This window comes from Nesoenas mayeri (assembly GCF_963082525.1).
Source record: "Nesoenas mayeri genome assembly, chromosome: 20".
Classification (NCBI taxonomy): Eukaryota; Metazoa; Chordata; class Aves; order Columbiformes; family Columbidae; genus Nesoenas; species Nesoenas mayeri.
Window position 1 is genome coordinate 1,284,223 of NC_137569.1, and position 20,581 is coordinate 1,304,803.

General features: G+C 49.2%; 1 protein-coding gene across 1 annotated transcript; it reads left to right on the plus strand.

The window, feature by feature from the left end:
• The first annotated feature begins 5,939 nt into the window (after positions 1-5,939).
• Positions 5,940-20,581, plus strand: HEATR6 (HEAT repeat containing 6). The gene is made up of 20 exons (XM_080357335.1): positions 5,940-6,127; positions 6,645-6,752; positions 7,151-7,291; positions 8,206-8,321; positions 8,678-8,792; positions 9,043-9,144; positions 9,553-9,690; positions 10,812-11,101; positions 11,473-11,650; positions 11,901-12,107; positions 12,719-12,818; positions 13,018-13,364; positions 14,271-14,393; positions 14,946-15,032; positions 15,328-15,462; positions 16,624-16,746; positions 17,599-17,723; positions 18,389-18,485; positions 18,932-19,136; positions 19,574-20,581. The coding sequence occupies exons 1-20, from the start codon at positions 5,942-5,944 to the stop codon at positions 20,122-20,124; spliced, it is 3,474 nt and encodes a 1,157-aa protein (XP_080213461.1). The 5' UTR covers positions 5,940-5,941; the 3' UTR covers positions 20,125-20,581.

Genomic DNA, 20,581 nt, shown 5'->3' on the forward strand with positions numbered 1-20,581 from the left:
CTTGCACCCATCTTGCCCCGTTCCCCGTCTGGCCGCGCTGCTCGCCTGCTGCCTGCTCTGGCAGGAAAGGACGGAGGGGCTGACACGGAGCCAGGCCGTGCCTCCGCCGCAGCCTGCACACAGGCGGCTGGCACCCGGCCCGGAACACGGCTCTGGAAAAAGATAAATGCCTTTTTTGTTTTTGAGGAAAGCCCAGAATGCTTCCACAAGGACAAAACCTCTTTCTGAATCTGGTTTTAAAAGTCCTATTTCCTCTAAAGGTTCGCAATGACCTGGCCAAAAGTGTCTGCTCTGCCGTGGGTCAGTTTGGATGGGGTAAACCTGGACCCACGTTGCAAAGTCTCCTCTGAAACGGCAGCGTGCAGGGGGACTGAGGGACGGCACCCATGTGTCTCTTCCCAGCAGGGTCCCCACCGCGGGTGCTGGCGGTTCCGCTGGCCGGGGGTCCCTGCACCTTTGCTTTGTTGTAATTAGCAGAAGAAAACCATAGCGTGACTCAGCGAGCTCCGGGTTCCACGGCTGCGACGCTGCCCCGTCCTCTGACTGACGCGTACGACGCAGGCAGAGCCTGGGCTGGCTAAAGATCCCGTGTTACTTAAATATTTTATAGAAAATCATTAAGCAATTAAATCTGGCAGATCTCACATCATAGAAAAAGCAGCTTGAAGTCTGCGCAGTCAATGCTTCCCAGTTGTTTGGGATGTCTTCTTGGAGTCTTAACTCCAATCCTTGCTTCAGAATAACTATAATTATCTCTTAATTGCCATTATTGTTTAACATTTTTAGCATTTGCAAGTGCAAACTGTTACAGTTTTCCATGCAGATACAATCAGTAGCCAGGGTTCACAATGCAAGCAATTAAAATCCCGTGATTATTACAAGCCTGCATGTCTATGCAACAGCTTCAATCTGCATAATTTGCCAAGACGTAGGCTAGAAACTCAGACAAATTTAGCATTTATTTAGTAACCCAGCAAAGCTACTACCTCTCGCTGCCTCCAATGATTTGCATCTACGGCACTTTTTGGAAGGACGTGAGCGCTGAAGGGAGGGGAAAGAAAGCATTTTCTAGAATACATCCCTGGAGAATATACAGCAAAGATAAAATTATGCACATGAATTATGCAGATGAATTATGATTTCACTCCTATTTTTGTTGGGATTAGCTCATGTTTGGTGAGCAGCCCTGGCAGGTTGCTGGCGCTTCGGCAGCGAGCAGAGCGCTCTCGCCAGCTCCCGGCACGTCCCTGCGCTTTTGGGTCCCTCGCTCCCCGGAGCCTCTTGGGGAGCCGCCGTGAGGACGCAGCCCCTGCGCCTTCGCCCCGCTGGGGCCTGGGAAAGTACTTTTTGTCTGGGTTAATTTATGGCACCTCTTTTGAAAACACGCAATGGATGAAAACAAGATTTAGGTGTAAAACTAAAAACGCAAGCCTGCACTGTTTTGTATAGAGTGGGAGGCGTTTGCGGGCTCTGCTGCCACCAGCCAGGCTTCACCGGCGTCCCCGGGGTCCCCAGCGCCTCCCGGGGAAGGCAGGCGTGGAAACATTCCCAGCTCCGGGGAGAGGATCGCGAGGAGGCGGCGGCGGCAGCGCTTCCAAAGTCTGCGCACCAGCCTCAGCTGCATTCCCAGCGCACGGGCGAGGAAAGCCGTGTTAAATCCAGCCTGCAGACCTTCCAGGAGAAACAGCTCCGCAATCCTGAGCCCAGGAGGGCTGGCGACCCCAACCCACAGGGGTTTCCACATGAAAGGTGTTTTAATGGCTCTCAGTGCAGGGGTAGAATTATCCTAATTAGCCAAATCACCGGGGCACCTGTACCCAGGGGGAGGGCTCAGGGAACCAACTGGGGGGTCCAGGCTGGGGTGTCCCATCGCTGCTGCTGCCTTGGAGTGACATCCCTGACAACCCAGCAGTTGTTTGTGTGAGAAAATGAGATTAGGAAAGTATTTCAAGTATTTGTGTCTGTCCTTCAGTGGCGAAGCAGCCCGGAGCCAGCGCTGTTTGTCCCGTCAGCTGGCCGGCAGCTTGGGAAAACAGCCGGGAAGGCGCTGGGAGGCACCTCGGGCACCAGCAGAGATAACGCTGAATGTGCAGATGCCTTTGGGGAATGGTGCGTATCCTGGTGCAGGCAGGGGCGCTCGCTAAATCCCCCTCCCACGGATGGGGTGGCTGTGTGTGCAGGTTTGTAGGACCCCTCTGCAGCCAGGGGCTCCGCGGGCAGCCCCTGCACCCAGCTCAGCTCTGGAACGAGTGGTTCTTCTGTTCCCGCTGTCCTCAGCCTGGGCCAGTCACCGGAGGACCAGCGTGGCTGAGGACGGCACAGGTCATGGCACCGGCGTGTAACGCCTGGCGATGCTCTGCACAGTGCAGGCAAAACACAGGTGACTGGTGCAGCCACATCGACTTCCCCACGTGTATGAGCATGTCAGAGGATCGGGGATTTTTCCTGGGTTCAGGTGTTCGATCTGCTTTGAAATGCTGCTGATGGGAAAAGTCGGTAAATTTGGACAGTCCCAAGAAAGAGAACCAAAGGCAAGACAGGCAGAAACAGCAGTGTCCAGGAAAGCCTGGGGCTGTAACCCTCCAAAATTCCCCCTGAGTTTTGGGCCAGTTATGTTCCCAGAGCAACAAGATTAAGATGAACTCCCTCCATTTTGCCTTTTACAGGAAGAGACACAGCTGACAAATCTGGAAGGCGAGGAGGAGGCAGAGAGAACCGGCAGCAGCTCCCAGGTTATCACTTTGTTGAAACCAGCAGGTATCTGCCATGCCCTTGAGCTATCTATCGTGGCTCCTCTTTAATTTGGCTTCCCCGTGGCAGCTGTCAGCATCCCTGCATTATCAAACCACCTGCCTGAATTTCAAGGATCTCATCCATGTATTCAGCAGGAATATAAATTTCTGGGAGCTCTTGATGGCCTTGAGATCAGAACAGCCAGCCCGGGGGTTTCTGCTGCGCTGTGCTGGCACCCCTGAGCTGGAATTTCTCTTGGCTGGGACGTCTGCTGGGGGGCTGCGGGGACGGGGGTTGGTTGAAGCTGTAACCAAACAAGATGGGCAAACGTTGTTGGTGTTTTTCTGGCCACAGCCCCGCGCCGCGGTGCCCGGAGGAGCATGCTCCCGCTTGCCCCTGTAAGCCTGTTCTCCCGTGTCCCAGCAGCATCACGGCTGGGGGGACCCGGCCCGGGAGAAACAAGCCCAAGCGGCACAGCCCAGGGAGGACACTCACTGCACGTGTTTTTAAGCCAAATGTGGCTCCTGAAATCAACAGAGAGGGAGATTCCTCTGCAGCCTGGGGAGCCATCCTGTCCACATTCTTCCCTGGGACCTTCAAAGGAGCTGAGGAATCCAATTCCCACTAATTTGCTTTGAAAACACCAACCTAAAATGGTAATGATGGCATGCTGTATTACAGGGGAGGAAAGAACCCACCAGACTAGCTACATTGTTTTCCTAAGACCGGGATATTGATGATTTAATAAGACTTACATTTTTAACAATATTATGTTGGTTAATGTTGGAAGGTGTTCCTACAATTAATGAAAATTTCATAGACTGACTGGGGAAGAAAGAGCCCATTTTATGTCCCCTACCAGATGGCCTGAGCCAGCTGCTCACTCTTTTTCTTTGAACTGTGATTCTAATGACTTCTCCGTCCTTTGAAGTCGGTCTCTGAGCTGCTGAACCAGATGTATTTGCATGATAGTAGCAGAGCACGGTTAACAGTTGCCGACTTTAGCTATTTTCCCTCATGGCCACTGCTGGATACTGCGATGTTTGCTTTTATTTGGGGCGAAGGCTTTCTAGGCGCTGGTAAAATGTGTCTTGGTGTAACATCGCTGGCTGCGGTGAGTTATTCCCTAAATCCACAGCGTCTTTACCCAGCTCTCAGCTGGTTTCATTGCTTTATAAACCCAGGCAGCGGTGTGAGTCTGCTTTCAGTCACAGATTTATTAGGGCCTCACAAAAGCGGGGGCTGCTGTCAAAAATGTGAATTTCAGCACCATTTTAAAAACAGAGAACGAGAAGAAAGGGAGAGCTTTAAATATGTATTAAGAAGTTTTAAAAAGAATAAATCACAAAATAAAATAAGTCTTTTTTTTACACGAGCTCGCAAAGCACTTACAGGATACCAAACAGCGGCTCTCCCCAGAGCGATGGCTGGGATGGGATGGCAAAGAGCTCTCTGAAATCAGACGAGCACAATATTAATACGTGGTGCTGCCTGAGGCTGTCTCTGCTACGTGTTTCACTGTGCCCGCCTCGGAGGCCTGTTAGGGACTTTGGAGGAACAAATAATAAGGAATAAATGGAACGACGGAGGTAAGAAGCAGAGCAACCAGCCATAACCAGACAGCCCAGGGCAGAGAAGAAAGCCAAGGCGGCGGCGCTGGGAGCACAGCACATACTTTCCTGACTCGAGGTGCTTGGCCCGACAAGGAAATGAAAGGAAGGTGAAGCGCGGTGAAGCGGAGGTAAGAACTTGAGTGAGGTACCGGATCGTGGCTCCGCCTGGTTGTGGCAGGGATGGAGGGGACGCCGTGCCCGGCCTGCAGCCCTCCCGCTCCTTTCGGGGGACGCGGGTCCCCGTGTTGGCGGTTTCTCTGTGCGCAGGGCGGTGACACTTGTCCCCGTTCACGGGTATTTCCCCATCAACCGTGGCCTTTCAGCATCTCCTGGGATCCTCCGCACAAGGAAATGGCGGGGAGTCCGTTAATTTGATGTTACCCACCAGCAAGAAATCAAAGTTGGAGTCATATCCTCAACATGAGCAGGTTTCTGTTCCGAGCCCCCAGCCCCTTGTGTCCCCAGTGCCGCGAATGTGTGACACCCCGAGTACCAACGGGGCTGCGACCGGCGGTGGATCCGCAGCACAGTGACCCCGTCAGCACCCGGGGGCTGATCTCAGGCCACATCGATCCCTCACGGTGGGTTTTAAAGCAACACTGAGTGTCCACGGTGGTTAAAATCTGCACAGGGAGGCTGGGCACCTGTGAGGATGGTGACACCGCTGAGGCTGTCACTGCTGTGGCTGTGCGGGTGTCACTGCTGTGCGTGTCACTGCTGTGCGTGTCACTGCTGTGCGTGTGTCACTGCTGTGCGTGTGTCACTGCTGTGCGTGTCACTGCTGTGCGGGTGACAGAGCTGTGCGTGTGTCACTGCTGTGCGTGTCACTGCTGTGCGTGTGTCACTGCTGTGCGTGTGTCACTGCTGTGCGTGTCACTGCTGTGCGTGTGTCACTGCTGTGCGTGTGTCACTGCTGTGCGTGTCACTGCTGTGCGGGTGACAGAGCTGTGCGTGTGTCACTGCTGTGCGTGTGTCACTGCTGTGCGTGTCACTGCTGTGCGTGTCACTGCTGTGCGTGTGTCACTGCTGTGCGTGTCGCTGCTGTGCGTGTGTCACTGCTGTGCGTGTCACTGCTGTGCGTGTGTCACTGCTGTGCGTGTGTCACTGCTGTGCGTGTCACTGCTGTGCGGGTGACAGAGCTGTGCGTGTGTCACTGCTGTGCGTGTCACTGCTATGCGTGTGTCACTGCTGTGCGTGTCACTGCTGTGCGTGTCACTGCTGTGCGTGTCACTACTGTGCGTGTGTCACTGCTGTGCGTGTCACTGCTGTGCGTGTCACTGCTGTGCGTGTGTCACTGCTGTGCGTGTCACTGCTGTGCGTGTCACTGCTGTGCGTGTCACTGCTGTGCGTGTGTCACTGCTGTGCGTGTCACTGCTGTGCGTGTCACTGCTGTGCGGGTGACAGAGCTGTGCGTGTGTCACTGCTGTGCGTGTCGCTGCTGTGCGGGTGACAGAGCTGTGCGTGTGTCGCTGCTGTGCGTGTGTCACTGCTGTGCGGGTTTCCCGGCCGCCGCCCGGCCCGGCCCGGCCGCCGTAGCCGCCCTCCGCCCCGGAAGGGCTCCCGTTGCCATAGCGCCGCTGCCGGGAGGGCGGAAGATGGCGGCCGCGCCGGAGGAGCCGGGCGGCTCTTTCCGCCGGTACCTGGAGCGCTTGGGCGCCCTGCGCTCCCAGCCCGGCGCGGAGCGGCCCGACGGCGGCCGCCGCACCGAGCTCCACCTGCTCTTCGACCAGCTCATCTCGGAGAGCTGCGGGCCGGCGCCCGCGGCCGCGCCCAGCGCCCAGGTACGCGGGGCCCGAGGCCCTGGGGCCGGGGCCGGGGCGGCGGGGGGCCGGGCCGGTGCTGGCGCTCGGGCGGGGCCGGGGACCGGGCCGCGGTGGCGGGGGGGAGGCCCAGAAAGCGCTCGCACGCGGGTGTCCACGTCACGTGGGTGTCCACGTCACATGGGTCCAACGTCACGCAACTTGGAAGCAATTGTTTTGGACGGTGCTCGTTTCCCCCTCCCGTCCCTCGCCCCAGCCCCGTTTGTCTGTGCCACAGCTCCGGCTGCTCTGCCGCGGTGCCCCCGGTGCCGGTGGGCGGCTCTGCAGCCCCGTGTCGGCACGTCCCGCGTGGGGCCGCGGCTGCACTGCAGCAGGGGCAGCTCACGAGCTGCAGTTCCATCCGTTTCCTTACATTGTCCGTATTGATGTCTGTGGTATCCGCACAGATCGGGTTGTGTGGTCGAAGTCTCAGCTGATGATGTGGTTTCCACCCAGCTTTGTAGTCTCGAAATAATAAACCGAGGCTTTTCTTTTCCAGGATGTTTGTGCTCTGCTCGTCCAAGCCTGTCAGCTGGTTCACCTTGATCAGGAACATCTTGTCAGCAAACTTTGTCAGCTCATCCATCACTTACTTAACAGATTCCAGGTACGGAAGGTTTGGCCTTGTCCCTCCTTTCCCTGTGTGCTGGCTCCCTGGGAAGCCCTTCTGTCTTTTTATGGGGCTATGGAGCCGACCTTCATGCCGACTTTCTTGGATTTTCACTGTATTGCTTATTCATTCCTAGCTAAGGTTCTGATCTGTGGCTCCAGCATGGCTGAGGGGTTCCTGCTCTGAAAACAGCTCAGTCACAAATGACAAACCATTGGAAATACCCTTGGCTATAGGACACTTGTTTTGATATATCCACTTCTTAAGTGTCCACTGATTCTAATTGTGTGCGATCTTAACAGCCGGGTCGCCCGAGTCTGTAATCAATATATCTGCATGTATAGACTCCAACATGATGATGTTTTCTTGACCACCGTCCTTTTCTGCTGTGTCAGGTGATGGTTGATGAACAGAACTTGAATTTTCTTCTCTCCTACTGCATCTCTGCTCTTAAGCAGTGCCACTCTTGGACACACGTGGAAATTCTGCAAGCCTTAGCAGCTCTTGTTTACAATAATGGACCTAAATGTCAGAAGGTGAGTTTACAAGCCAAGAGAAAGTAACCACAAAAGTATTTACACCCTTTTGCTGTTTCTACTTTTCTTTTTCCTACCAAAAAAAAGACAATTAAAAAGTGCCATGTTCTCAAATCACCACACCTTTTATGTTAAGAATAATCCCATTTAAATAGTGACTGATATTTGTAGAAGAGTTGAATTTGAGGTGTGATAGGTGTATATACCAGTAATCAGGAGCACTTAATATCTGGCTTGAGCCAAAGGCACACTATCAAAGAAGGGCACCAGACTGACCACCCCGATGTGCCTGTGGATCAGGCAGGAAGAACGCGGGGAGCTTCGTGTTGCTCGTTACTCAGCAGGCTCCACTGGGGACCCTCAAATTTATCCTGGAACCACATCAGGTCTTTTGTGTGCGATGGGCTCAAAGCCATTTCAAAGTAGAAACTATTGGGTATCAACCATGAGGTCTGCACGAAGCTCCTTGTTCCTGTAGCATGACCGGGAGCGTTTGATGCAATGAATTCTGCTGTCAGCAGCTCTTGGCAGCTTGCGGAGCAGTTTCTGGTGTTGGGCTGAAGCTCGGGGTGGTGGTGCCGGCGGTTCTGGAGCTGCCAGCTTGCGTGGGTCTGTAGCCTGTGTAACCGCAGCAGTCTGGTACGGCAGTTACTGGTTGAGTTTTATGTCTGGGCAGAAAGGATAAGCTTGGAGTCGATCTGAACTATGCTCATGCTCAATACTTTTTAAATACAACATAAAAGACCTTTGGAAATTAATATTTTCATGTCATTTCTATAATCTGTCTGTGGAATCTGAAATTGCAGCTGACAAATCTCTTTTTGTAGCATAGATATGTCTAGCTACCGAACAGAAGAGCTGGGAGGCTGAGGGAAGGGCACTGACCCCTAATGACTTCTGCTGCTTTGTTTTAGTATCTCCCGGATTTGCTGGGCAAGACTGGGCTCCTGGTGCAGTTCAGCGCTTCGGCTCAGCCGGACGTGGAGCTCCGGAGGGCAGCGGTTCGCGGCATGGCCAACCTGTGTCTCAGGTGCGTACCAGCCTGCTCAGATGGTGAGCAGATGCTTTAGACGTACATCTGAGCGCTGGCACAGCCGCTGTGCTCTGTTTTTATAGTTACTGTCAGTGATTCTTTTTCAATTCATCCGTTTTTCTGTTCCACATGCAAACGTGCTGATGCCACAGCAGCATCAAATCCTCAGTGGTGTTCTCAGTGGTGCCCGGTGAAAGGACAAGAGGCACAAACTGAAATACAGGAAATTCTGATTAAACATAAGAAAACCAAGAAAAAAGGAAGGATTATGGACCACTTGGATCTGAGCTGGTGTAACTTTATAAAGCTGTGGGACAGACTGTGAATCAACCATCTGTCTCCTCTCATTTTAGCGTGCCTGGGCAGCCATACTTGGATGAGTCCTACAGAAATGTCTGTTTTCAAACTTTTCGCAGTGTGCTGCAGTCTTCAAAAACCTCTGATGTAGATGAGATCACTTTTTGCATGGTGAGTGTAAGCCTAATTGTCTAGAATAATCTAATTAGGAGATTGTGCTGCTGGAATGTTGGAATTTGGAATATATGACATTTGGAATATTGTCAACTGAGATTTTGCTTAAATAGTCTCTTTTAATAATCATAAGTAACTGTCCCAGTAATTATGTTGAGCAAGAACATAAGTGCCTAGAAGGTCACTTGAAAGAGGCGAACATTCAGTGTTTTGGGAAGGAAAAGTAATTCTGTCTTTTGGTTTCCAGTTACTGCAAAATGCACTGAAAGGTATCCAGTCGCTTCTCAATGGTGGGAAGATGAAACTAATGCAAACTGACCAAATTGGATCTCTTCTTGCAGTATTAAAGGTAAGTACTTAAATCCGCTTGGAGGAAGAGGCAGACACAGGAAGGTGCATGTTCCAGGTGCTTGTGAAGTGGGAAACAGCAGGAGAAGACGAGGAGGGAGCAGAGAGAGCATGGGGGACAACGTTGTGTGAGGGAGAAAGGGATTGAATTTCTCTCACAGCATCTTAACTGCACTTCCCACAAAAATGTGATAGAAAGACGGGAGGTTCATTTTTTTGGACCTGCTAAGATCCTTCTAGGGATGGTTGAATTTCAGGTGTTGCGTAGCTGTTAAGTAGGACAGGGAGAGGAGAGACCTGGGGGAAGGATCACCAGCCCAACCAAAAACTGATGAACAGCCAAGTATTTATAGTAAATCTTTGTACGTCAGGAAGGGGGAGAATGCTAACGTTTTTGTGACTGTTCGAGAAATGCATGTTTCACGGACTGCCGGGACTGAGCATAGAAATGCCTGCAGCCTTGTACCCGGCTCCGCTGCCGCAGTACGACAAGAGGTCACCCGCCAAACAGGAGCCATCGGAACCGGCTGCCTTTAAGCAGACAGGGGTAAGCTGAAATTATACCGATGCTACCGTTTGCTCGTTGTGTGTGTGTCTGCTGCGGTTGTTCGTTACCTGGGGTGATATTAGTGGCTAAAAGGCACTTTGTGTTCTGAGCATGTGATACATTTCACATTCTTTGCTGTAAAGGTGTTGATTGTAAACCTCTGTGCTGCTTTGTGTGCTCAGGGGCTGAGAGCAGCCGGCTCTGCAGAGCCTGGCTTTCCTGAGTTACGCTCTGTGCATCAGTTATTCATCTGTAGCCAAGAATTCTTGGCCTGCAGACAGGGGATTGGTTCCTGCAGACCAGGCAAAGCTTTTTATTTTATAAGTTACATTTTCCCTTCTGACACTTGCACAATAGTTTGACTCTTTCTTAGGGAAGTCAAGTTCATCTAGAGGCTGATTTCCTCCTCCCTCCCCCATCTGTTCTGCTTAATCCTTCTGCAGGTTATTTTTTAACCCTGTAAATATTTTGGATTACCGATTATCTGAAAGACATTCAAGAAAATGAAGTTGCATAGTCATGTTGACTTGTTTCTTTGACACGTTAAATACCTACTGTAAATTAAAAAGAACTAGAGAAGTATTTACTCTTTCTCTTCTTTACTCACTTTGTGTGAAATCTGATTTTTAACTAAAAGTTTTCTTGCAGATCTTTTGCTTTACTGATGAAGAGGCCAAAGCTTAATTTTTGAGGCTATTTAGATATAAACTGCGTACTTACACTAAGATATTTCTGTACTGATGTACTGTTGCTACTAATAAGCAAGGTTTGCAAACTCTCAGATGCTAGAGAAGTGGCAGTTTCTGTATGTACAGTATTGCACATTCATGTAATTGCACTTTTATGCAGTATTGTTGCATTGGAAGATGGCTACATAGCTGCGATAACTCTTGATTAAATTAAATCTCATCTGAAAACTCATTTAGAAATGTGTATAATTTGATGTTGATGCTCTATACAGACGACATGATTTATTATCTTAAACTCTGTTTTTATGGTGGATTAGCAATTAGTTTTGTTTTCAGTTAAGACCTTTTTTCCTGAGATTCACAACTATAAAATGTTTGCACGTCTTTTCTTCAAAAGATTCAAATAAAAATCTATTTTTTGACTTACAACAGAACCGAAGGAAGAAGTCCAAAGGGAAGCAAAAGAAGGGAGAGCTTGCGGAAGAAGGAAAAGAAGGTTTGGGTGATGCAGGAAACGAATCAGTGCTTGGAGCCGACATGCTGAAATTGCACTTGGGGGACGTGCGGAGCAGCGCCCGTGCAGAGCCCGGGAGCGGCGCTGCGGCCGGGGCCGCCGTGCCCGCGGGGAGGGACCCGTCCCCGCACTGCGCCGCCTGGAAGAGGATCAGCAGCAGCGAGTCGGAGTATTCGGATGCTGAGGGTGGGATACAGAGCAAAGTGAGGTGATTGTCGTCGATGTGAACAGAAAGCGCGGTAGCAGAGCGTGCTGTTCGTAACTATTTAAGCTCCCCTGTCATTTTAAAGCCCAGCTTTTGTGCCTGTCGATCTGGCACAACTTTTACATGTGTGCAGACGCTTCCACGTGATCTTAGTGCTTTTTTCTTAATCAAAACTCTTGCAGAAATCACTTTGCCTTTTGATTTCTGTGGTGATACGAATTACCGCCTTCCAATTTTCTTGTGCTGGTTTGAAAGAGAATTTGTTCTTGGTCTAAAAAAATTCTTCTCACAGCTCGCCACTCTTGTATGGGAAAGCGATTACATCCATTACTTCGCACTGCTGTGATTTCATTAGTCTTTTTGTTTGTTTTTAGATCTTACCAAGCCAATGTTCGTCAAGGGGCTCTAGCCTGTTTCCTCTCCACTATAAAATCAATAGAAAAAAGAGTTCTTTACGGCTACTGGTCAGCGTTTGTTCCCGATGCACCCGGTATTGGCAGCCCCCAGTCGGTGTCCTTGATGACGATTGCTTTAAAGGACCCTTCTCCAAAGGTGAGGCAGTTCTGAGTAGAGAAAACATTGTATTTTTGTATTTTTTCCCTTATTAATCTTTAGAGTTGTTTTCTGTGGCCTTCAGTGAGTACTTTGGCTCCTGTATCTGTATTGCTTGATCACTGTAACACAAGAAATAAGAGGATGTATTGGTTGAGGAAACAAAGGATTACTTTTATAAATCTTAACATTCCCCATCAGCTTGGAGGAGGTGTTAAAAGTGGGTAACAGAAACGTCTTGTTGTTTCAGACCCGTGCCTGTGCTCTTCAAGTTCTCTCAGCCATCCTGGAAGGTTCTAAGCAGTTTCTTTCCGTTGCGGAAGATGCCAGTGACCACAAGAGAGCTTTCACTCCCTTCTCGGTCACTGTCGCGTCCAGCGTGCGGGAGCTGCACCGCTGCCTGCTGCTCGCCCTGGTGGCAGAGTCCTCCTCCCAAACACTGACACAGATTGTCAAGGTAACTGCACCGTACGTGTTTCAAATGCTGCCCAAGAGATGATGCTTTTCTCTGCATTATATCTTGAAGAAAGATTACACGAATATGGAGCTGTTGGGGACTAAGGTGGGGTGGGGAATATAGAGTCGTTTAAAAAGATGGGCCTGGTTTCAAACACAGTGATTTCAGATCGAGTCCATCTTTTTGAAACACCCTGTTGACTGTTGTCGTCTCCCAAGGCTTCACGGGCTGAGTCTTCCTACAGAGTCCTGGGGTTTCTTTTCTTTCCAGCACAACTCTTTTGTTCCTGCATTTCTTTCGTGGAGTCTTTTTGGAGCTGAATCAACCTGTGAAATGATTCTGAAAACTTTGAAACTGGAATCCCAATTGTCATGAAGAACTATTGAAATTCCATCGTCTTAATGCCAGGTCATAGTAGTTAAATACTTGTTCTTAGGAGCCAAGTTTGTAACTGGTTTTCGAAACAGTAGATAATTGGCGCATTTGTTTTCAGGTGCCCTCAGATAATTAGCTGTCTAAATGACCTAAATTGCAAATGTAAGAACAAATCTGTTGGAGGCCAGGCTGACATTGTAACCACTGCTCCATGTATGTTCTTTTGTGTGTTTCAGTGCCTTGCAAATTTGGTTTCAAATGCACCTTACAGCCGTTTAAAACCTGGGCTGCTGACGAGAGTTTGGAACCAGATAAAGCCATACATTTGCCATAAAGGTGTGGATATGTTATACTTTAATTTGACACTGGTTATTACAAAATAGTTGTGGATTTCCCCCTCCCCACAAAACGTGCATTGCTGTCAAATTGTACGTTTTGATGTGTCTCATCCAAAAAGCACTGAAGAAGGATGCTGAAGTGTTGGTGAGCTACTAACAGACTGGATTTTCTTCCCCTGCTCTGTTCTTTCTTGCAGATGTGAATGTTCGAGTTTCCAGTCTCACATTGTTAGGGGCCATAGTATCTGTCCAAGCACCTTTACCAGAGGTGCAGTTACTTTTGCAGCAGCCCAGTTCCGCGGGGCTGAATGCCAGCGGCAGCGCAACCCCTCACCGCTGGAGCTGGGACGCGTGGAGGAAAGGGCTCCCCTCGGAGGGGGGCACTCCGGAGAACCCGGCGGCGTGTCCGGAGCCCTGCTGGCTTCTCTGCCTCTGCGTTTCCATCATCGTGCTGCCCAGAGAGGACTCCTATTCTGACAGCGATGCCAGCTTAGCCTTTTCCAGCGTTTACGAGCCCTGTCCCCTTCGGCTGGAGGCCTTACAGGTGGGGATGAGCAGGAGGTTTGTAAAATGAACATTTTGGTACAACAGCAAACTACCTCATGTCAGCCAGGCCTCGGACATGGGTTGCCTTTGCTCCTCGCTCTTTCAGTGAGATTTAGACTCACGCAGCATCTGTGCTGCCGTGACTGACAGAGCAGCGTTGGGGAATAGCATTTTGATTGTGACTATGGCCACAGCGTAACTGCCCCATAGTAACACCCGCTGTAGCAAGCGCATCAGCCTGTGATTTTTGTTGCTTTAATTAATTTTAAATGTTATTTGTCTGCGTGTCTTGAGACCTGGTGAAGGCTGCAAACCTTCCCCATGCAAACTCCTCCATACAGAATCTAAATTCAAGTTTTGCTAGAGAACAGTGGGGAAGAACCTTGCAGCCAAAGAACAGTCTGCAGGGAGCTATGGAGCGGTGCTGGTACGACTAAAGCAGTACCTGTGAATGTTGAGACTTAACCTTGTTTTTCTTCTTGTAACTGCAAAAATAATACTATTTTGTAAGGTGCATCCCCAGAAATCTCACTTTTACTCTGCAACAGTGAATATTTGTTAAACTCAGCTTCACAGAATGCAGCAGCAATACTGCGGGTGATACAGAATATGTTGCTCTTACTTGTTTTTTTAGCTACAGGAGACCTCACAGTAAATAATTCATGGTGTTGCTACCTGATAGTGCTTTTGTGGCCCTTTTTTGAACAAGATAATGGAATAGGGAGGTTTTTAATTAGCTGTACAATTCTAGAAGTTGTGCTGCAAGGTGTATCTGTTACATCAGAGTTTAATATGTGGTCTAGGTGTTGATGAGCCCATTAACATCCTCTCTGTGTGTATTCGGGGTATTTTCGTTTAACAGAAGGCAATGACACTGAATGGACTTTCTTTGTTTTGTGTGTAGGTGTTGGCTCTTCTTGTGAAAGGTTATTTCTCTCTGGCTCAGAGCTATTTCCTAGAACTTGGAGAAGTGGCTTGCAGGTGCATGGAAGAAATGGATCCATCCATTCAGCTTCATGGAGCCAAAGTAAGAACAGGAGGAAACATCAACATTGTTTTGCCAAGTCAGTTTTACCTGTTAGTGTGCTTTGCTAATGCAGGTGAGTGGGGATGAATATCCAGAGCATCTCTGGGCGCCTGCTGTAGCTCTTTGGCTCTCGCAGTACCCCAACACTTTGAGAAATGCACTTTCTGCTTCCAATCTTGAATTCTTAGCAGAATTTTGTTGCTCTGCTGAGTCACCAGGAAGCTTGGGAAATGCAACGACTGTAGTGCTGGCCTTTCCCTGACGTAGCCTCAGCTGGGGCAGGAGCCGTAGTCTGTCACCCAGCGGAAAGCTCAGCAAGATTTCGTCTTTGCACAGCAATTTGTTATGCTGTTCTAGCTGGAGACTTTACGTAAGAAAGGATTTTCCTCTCATTTCTGCACTAGCAGGGACAGAATAGGGTCCAAACCAATACTGAATCTTTTATTTTTGTTACCTGGGTAAGTAAGTATAGCCCTGGGTGAAGTTTGCTATAGTTCCGTGGTACTTGAGTCATCCCTGGTAAAGATCTGGTTGGTTTTTGTTTCCTTGCAGCTTCTGGAGGAGCTGGGCACGGGGGTGCTGCAGCAGTACAAACCCGATTCCGCCGTGTCCCCTGAGCAGAGGGTGCCGCTCAGCCGGGTGAGTGCGCGCTCCTCTGGGGCTCCTTCCTTCAGCTCTGCGCAGAGCTGCTGCCACAGACACAGATAAATCAATTGCAGGAAAGCAGAAAGGGACTCGGTGCCCTGTGGCTTTATAGGTGCTGATATGCACAATTTTTATAGACTTCCTGCATTATTATTGTATGCGGTTTTTGTCTGTAGGCAGATGTGCTGTGTTGTGTGTTTTTTCTTTTCTTTAGAAAAAGACAATCTACTGTAGAACTGGAGCATAACTGCTGACTTTAAATAGGCAAACCTGGCTGCTTCCTCTGTAGGTTGTGACTTTCTGGACAAAGATGTTAAATGGCCCTTTACCTGGGATTCTTCAGAACTCTCCACATGCGACTCTTCAGACAAGCGCCTGCGATGCCCTGTCCTCTATCTTGCCAGAAGCTTTCAGCAGTCTGCAGGTAGGAGCGTGCTCCTGGAATTGGGGCGTTTTTACCTGTCTACCAGATTGCAGTAGCGTAAAGCCTTTGAAAAACTTACAAGGAGAGAGCAGAGAAACCTTCCAGATTTTTTGTACATTCTGAACAACTCATGACTATTGAAGAGTGGGAAAAGCAATGTTGGGCGTAGTCTGTCAAGATAATTAAACTGTGGGTCACAGAAGCCATTTGGCCCCACCGTGAATACTCCACCTTGGCGATGCCACAGGGGAGATGAAGGGCAAGAACGGCATTGCACGAAGGAGGGGTGAAGGGTTGTTATTTTGCTGGTTAAGTCTTCGATGAGACAGCCCAGCGAACAGCCATGGGCTGACATTGGTCACCAATTTGCATGCATGGATTTTTCTTTTGGCTGGCTTTTGAAACACTAAACTGCAGCGATCGCCCTGGCAGGAGCAAACAAATGTGTTGGCCTTACTCTCCTTTTGCAACATTAAATATGCTTTTAAACATAAAAGCCTTGGCAGTGTGTCACCGCTGCATTGTGCAGCTCCTTTTGTGTCACTGTGCCCTTCTCGATGGGGAGTGCTCTGCCAGATCTCATTTGCCCCAGAATTGCCGGTCCAGCAGTATCTCTGGAATTCTCCCTCTGGTTTCTCCAAGTACAGCGTGTACTTCATCCCCCTGTACTTTGATCACATATGCTCTCTTGTCCCCGTGGCCATGTAGGGTCAAGTCAGTGCCCACTCTGACCCTTTGCTCTGATGAAACAAGGATTTTTGTCATGGGTTGGTAAACTGACAATCTGTCCAGGATGAACTTAATCTGCCTGGCTGTCCTTGTTAATGAAGGGGAAAGAGTGAGGTAAGACGGGAAAAAGCAGCCGGTCCAGTCTGTTCTACCGCTGATGGGCCATGCTCTCTGCATTTGGATGATAGGTCGTATTTTGGTTTCCTTTGTGGGCTCATCTAACAACAACAAGATCATGTTTGCTGGAATCATTCCCATTTCCCACGTGGCACCCTGAAATGCCACTCAGTTACTTTAAAGAAAAGAGTGGGCTCTGAATGGTAGCTTCTATACATTCCACATATTACGGTCCTTCAGAGCATTTGCTGCTTGTCTTTGCGGGCCAGAGCTCTCTTGGTTTCCCTGTGGTGCCATCACTGCTCCTTGTTGCAGGACGACCAGCAGATCCTGTGTGTCACTCTGCTGCTGGGCCTGAACCACAGCGAGAACCCGCTGGTAAAAGCCGCTGCCGCGCGTGCACTGGGAGTCTACGTCCTCTTCTCTTGCCTTCGGCAGGTCAGAACTGGCCTATTTTTCTTATTTTGAGCCGTTTTATAACTGGTTTGGTGAACCATAAGATGTGGGGCGAGTTCTTTTGGAATGAGTTGACTTTCTTGGTTCTGGTCTGTATGTGTACTTAGCTTTTCCTTTCTGTCTCCAGACCTCCTGCCTTTATGTGGTCAACAGAACCGGTGCAAGTTTTTAATGTGAAGGCTTCAGTTTTGCTTAAAACTAAGAAGTAAGGCTTATCTAGGGAAAAATGCTCGCTTGTTTCCACAAAATACCTGATCTTAGCTTGGCTCAGTTGGAAGACTCTGTAGTTCTTGCAATGTGGCCTTAACTGAGTGCTTGTAATAAAAAATGTATGCAGTAGCTGACACTGAGATTTGATTCCAAAATATTTTAAAGAAGATCCTTTGCCATAGGCATGGGAGTGAGAAGCAAGTGTAATGTGCCATAGAAGCAAAGATTGGACAGGCAGCTCAGCAGGGAGTTTGGAGAAGCAATTACTTTCTTAAGAGCGGGATTTGATGAGCGTAAGATTGGCAGTCCAGGTAATTATGTTAAAATCCACAGTAACTAAAGCACCAATGAAATTAAGTAATGCATTGAAACTTTTCAGTAACAACTACCTGAGAGAGGGGTGAACTTTGTCAGTGTGCGGGCCCAGACTGGTAACGAAGGGCCAAACGAAGATGTACAGCGAGCACCAGAAACCTCTTAAAAGTTGTTGCCTGAAAAAGAACCGAGTAGAGCTGGTGTGTGTGCAGGTACCATTTGCCCTGGGAAGGCCACAATGTGTATGTTACTGAGGAAATCACCCGAGTTTTTAAAACTTTCTAACTTTGCAGCAGTTTTTGCCTTTAGGACGTGATGTTTGTGGCAGACACAGCAAACGCTATTCTGAATTCCCTCCACGACAAGTCTCCGAACGTCCGCGCCAAAGCAGCGTGGTCCCTGGGCAACCTGACAGACACCCTCATCATCAACATGTGCGTGAGTGCAGCGCGGCCCGTGGAACGCCCCCTGCCCCCATTCCCACAGTGTCACACGGGGTCACAAAAAGCCCAAATTTGGCTTGGATGCTTTGTTTTGAGCACTCTGCAGCCTGTGTGTCTCCCAGTGTATGACAACGTGTTATAAGTATCCCATGTCCAGCTGGGGTTGAGTTCTACTAAACTGCGTGGGTTTAAGTCTTTCTGACCATTAGTTCTGGAGTATATTCCAAGTTTCCTTTTCAGTTTGTTGTTTCTCCTGTGTTGCTGTGTGGAGTTGCGTGTTCCTTGGTTACTTCACTTTCCCCATAACACAGAAGTAAAATTAATAAATATTTAACACTTCCTCAAGCCAAAGACTGAAGGAATTCTAACCTACTGTTACATTTTTAACAGGAGAAATGGTTTATCCTATATTCCTGCCTCTGAGCAATCCGTTGCCCTCTGTTTTTTATTAGACCCGACGCATTGCTAACCGGCTTTCTTGCATTGATAGTTTGGTTTTAAATTAATAAACATAGTGGTCACATGTAGGAAGGTCTGCCTTACATATTAGCCCTCTGAAGAGTGAAGGTTGTTCATAGGCGTTTATAAGGGATCGTCTCACACCTTTGGGGCCGGATTGTCAGCGCTGGGCTCTCACAGGGCGACTCTTCCCCCAGGGAAACCATGGGACAGCGCTTTCAAGAGGAGTTTTCTGATCTCCTCCTGTTGAAAATGTTACGGTCTGCGACTGAAGCATCCAGGGACAGAGACAAGGTACGAGCGAGGGGAAGGAGGGTGGCGCTACCATGGTGTGGTTAACTCTTGCATTTAAAAAAATAAGAAGAGGAAAAAAGGCACCAGTTAGTTCGCGTTGGGATGTTTTGCCGCGGTGGACAGGGAGCTGCAGCTCAGCAGCCTCTCCTGAGGGCTGAGCTTTGGAGTTGCACATGGTGTTTGACCTGCAGGGTGTTTGACCTGCAGGGTGTTTGATTGCACTTTTCCACAGTGTGTGTGGGGTTTTTGGTTTGGTGGTGTTGTTTTGACCATCTGCAGGGAATGGTCTGTCTGGTTGCATTTAGGGAGTTACCACCTGATAAGACACCAGGCTGATTCCAGATGGGCTCCTTGTTGGCTCTGAGCTTGATTTCCTAGCAGGCTTGACAAAGTCTTTGCCTATAAGCTGAAAGCCAGACTGGTTTTTCTGTATATGTGTGTTCCAGGTAAAGAGCAACGCGGTCCGGGCCCTTGGGAACGTGCTTCATTTCCTGCAGCCGTATCACGTAGCGAACCCCAGGTTCAGGGAAGCCATCGAGGAGTCTCTTCAGGCCCTTATTTCCACCGTTGAGAGCGAGGCCACGATGAAAGTGCGCTGGAACGCTTGCTACGCGCTGGGGAATGTCTTCAAGAACCCTGCCCTGCCCCTCGGTGAGTCGCGTGTCCCGTGGGCTCTGGATTTGCACCGTGGGTTGTGGGTTTGATGAGAAGGTCTGTTAGAAATGCGTTGGGGAGGAAGCAGAGGGAGCTGGATCTCGCTGTTGTGGCTTTCCCAGAGCTCTCGCCAGTGCAACAGGCTCAGATCCTGCAAATACAGGTGTATAGAGTAACTGCTGTGTCCACTTGGATGTCACGTTAGAAAAGAACATGAGGATGGGATTATAGCTGGGAATAGATGCCAAATGACATTTTCCCCTTACAAAACTTCAGAAGATTAACTGGTTTTGAACTACTTTTTAGTTTTATGACCTCTGAGCCTGTCGTTTAGACCAGCAACTGTGAACTCATTAAATATTTAGGAGATACATTGACAGTTTTGTATATTTGACTGATTCAAAAGGGTTGTTTTGGTTTGGTTTGTTTTCCAGGAGAGGCTCCTTGGACAACACAAGCATACAGCGCGCTTTCCTCGGTAGTGAAGTCCTGCAAGAATTTTAAAGTCCGAATCAAGTCGGCCATGGCCCTCTCGGTGCCCGGCAGGAGGGAGTGCTACGGCTCCGCCGAGCAGTTCCGCCACATCTGGGCTGCCCTGGTGGTCGCCTTGCAGAAGAGCGAAGACACCGAGGACTTCCTGGAGTTCAAGTACAGCGCCAGCCTGCGGACGCAGATCTGCCAGGCGCTGCTGCACCTGCTCAGCCTGGCCAGGAGCACGGACCTGCCGCTCATTTGGGAAAGCATCACCCGGGACGGGGATGCGATCAAAGCCTATGTCTTGCAATATCTGAAATCTGGAGCTGAAGAAAATGAAGCAGGAACGCACACGGACTCGTGCGAGAGGGAGAGAGTGTTAAAAGGAGCTATCGAACATCTGGGTGGGATAGAGAAACAGCTGGGGGGCAAAGCCAGGCTGAGAGTGTCTGTTTATCTGGAAGACGTCTTGATGAACCACACGAATGCCACTGAATTAACAGAGGCTTAGAAAGAAACATGTTTTGGTGACCAATAACTGACGCTTTGGGCACGGAGCAGAAACGCTGCTCTCCTTGCGCGGAGCATCCAGAAGAAAAGTTTCCTGTTGCTGGTGTTAAACAACTTATTTCAAGCTTACTGAAATCATTCATAATGCCTGATGTAAAGATCTGTGGAACATAATTTTTACTTTTTTAAAAAAATTATATTATTTTTATGTTTAGTGAACTCTTAAACTGCCCTCACGTGGTTTTGTTTGTGCTCTTACCTGTTACAGCATTACCACTTGGAAAACAAAAGCCTTTTCCTTTGTACGTTTTATAAAACCCGCCTGTTCTCTGAGCTTATCTAAAAGCATTTTGTTACTATTGCTGCTGTATTCAAAACGATGTTTGTAAAGGAGGGGTCTGGAAGAATTCTGTTTTTCTGAGAACTGCAAATGTTGTCATTCTTGTGTTCCTGCAATA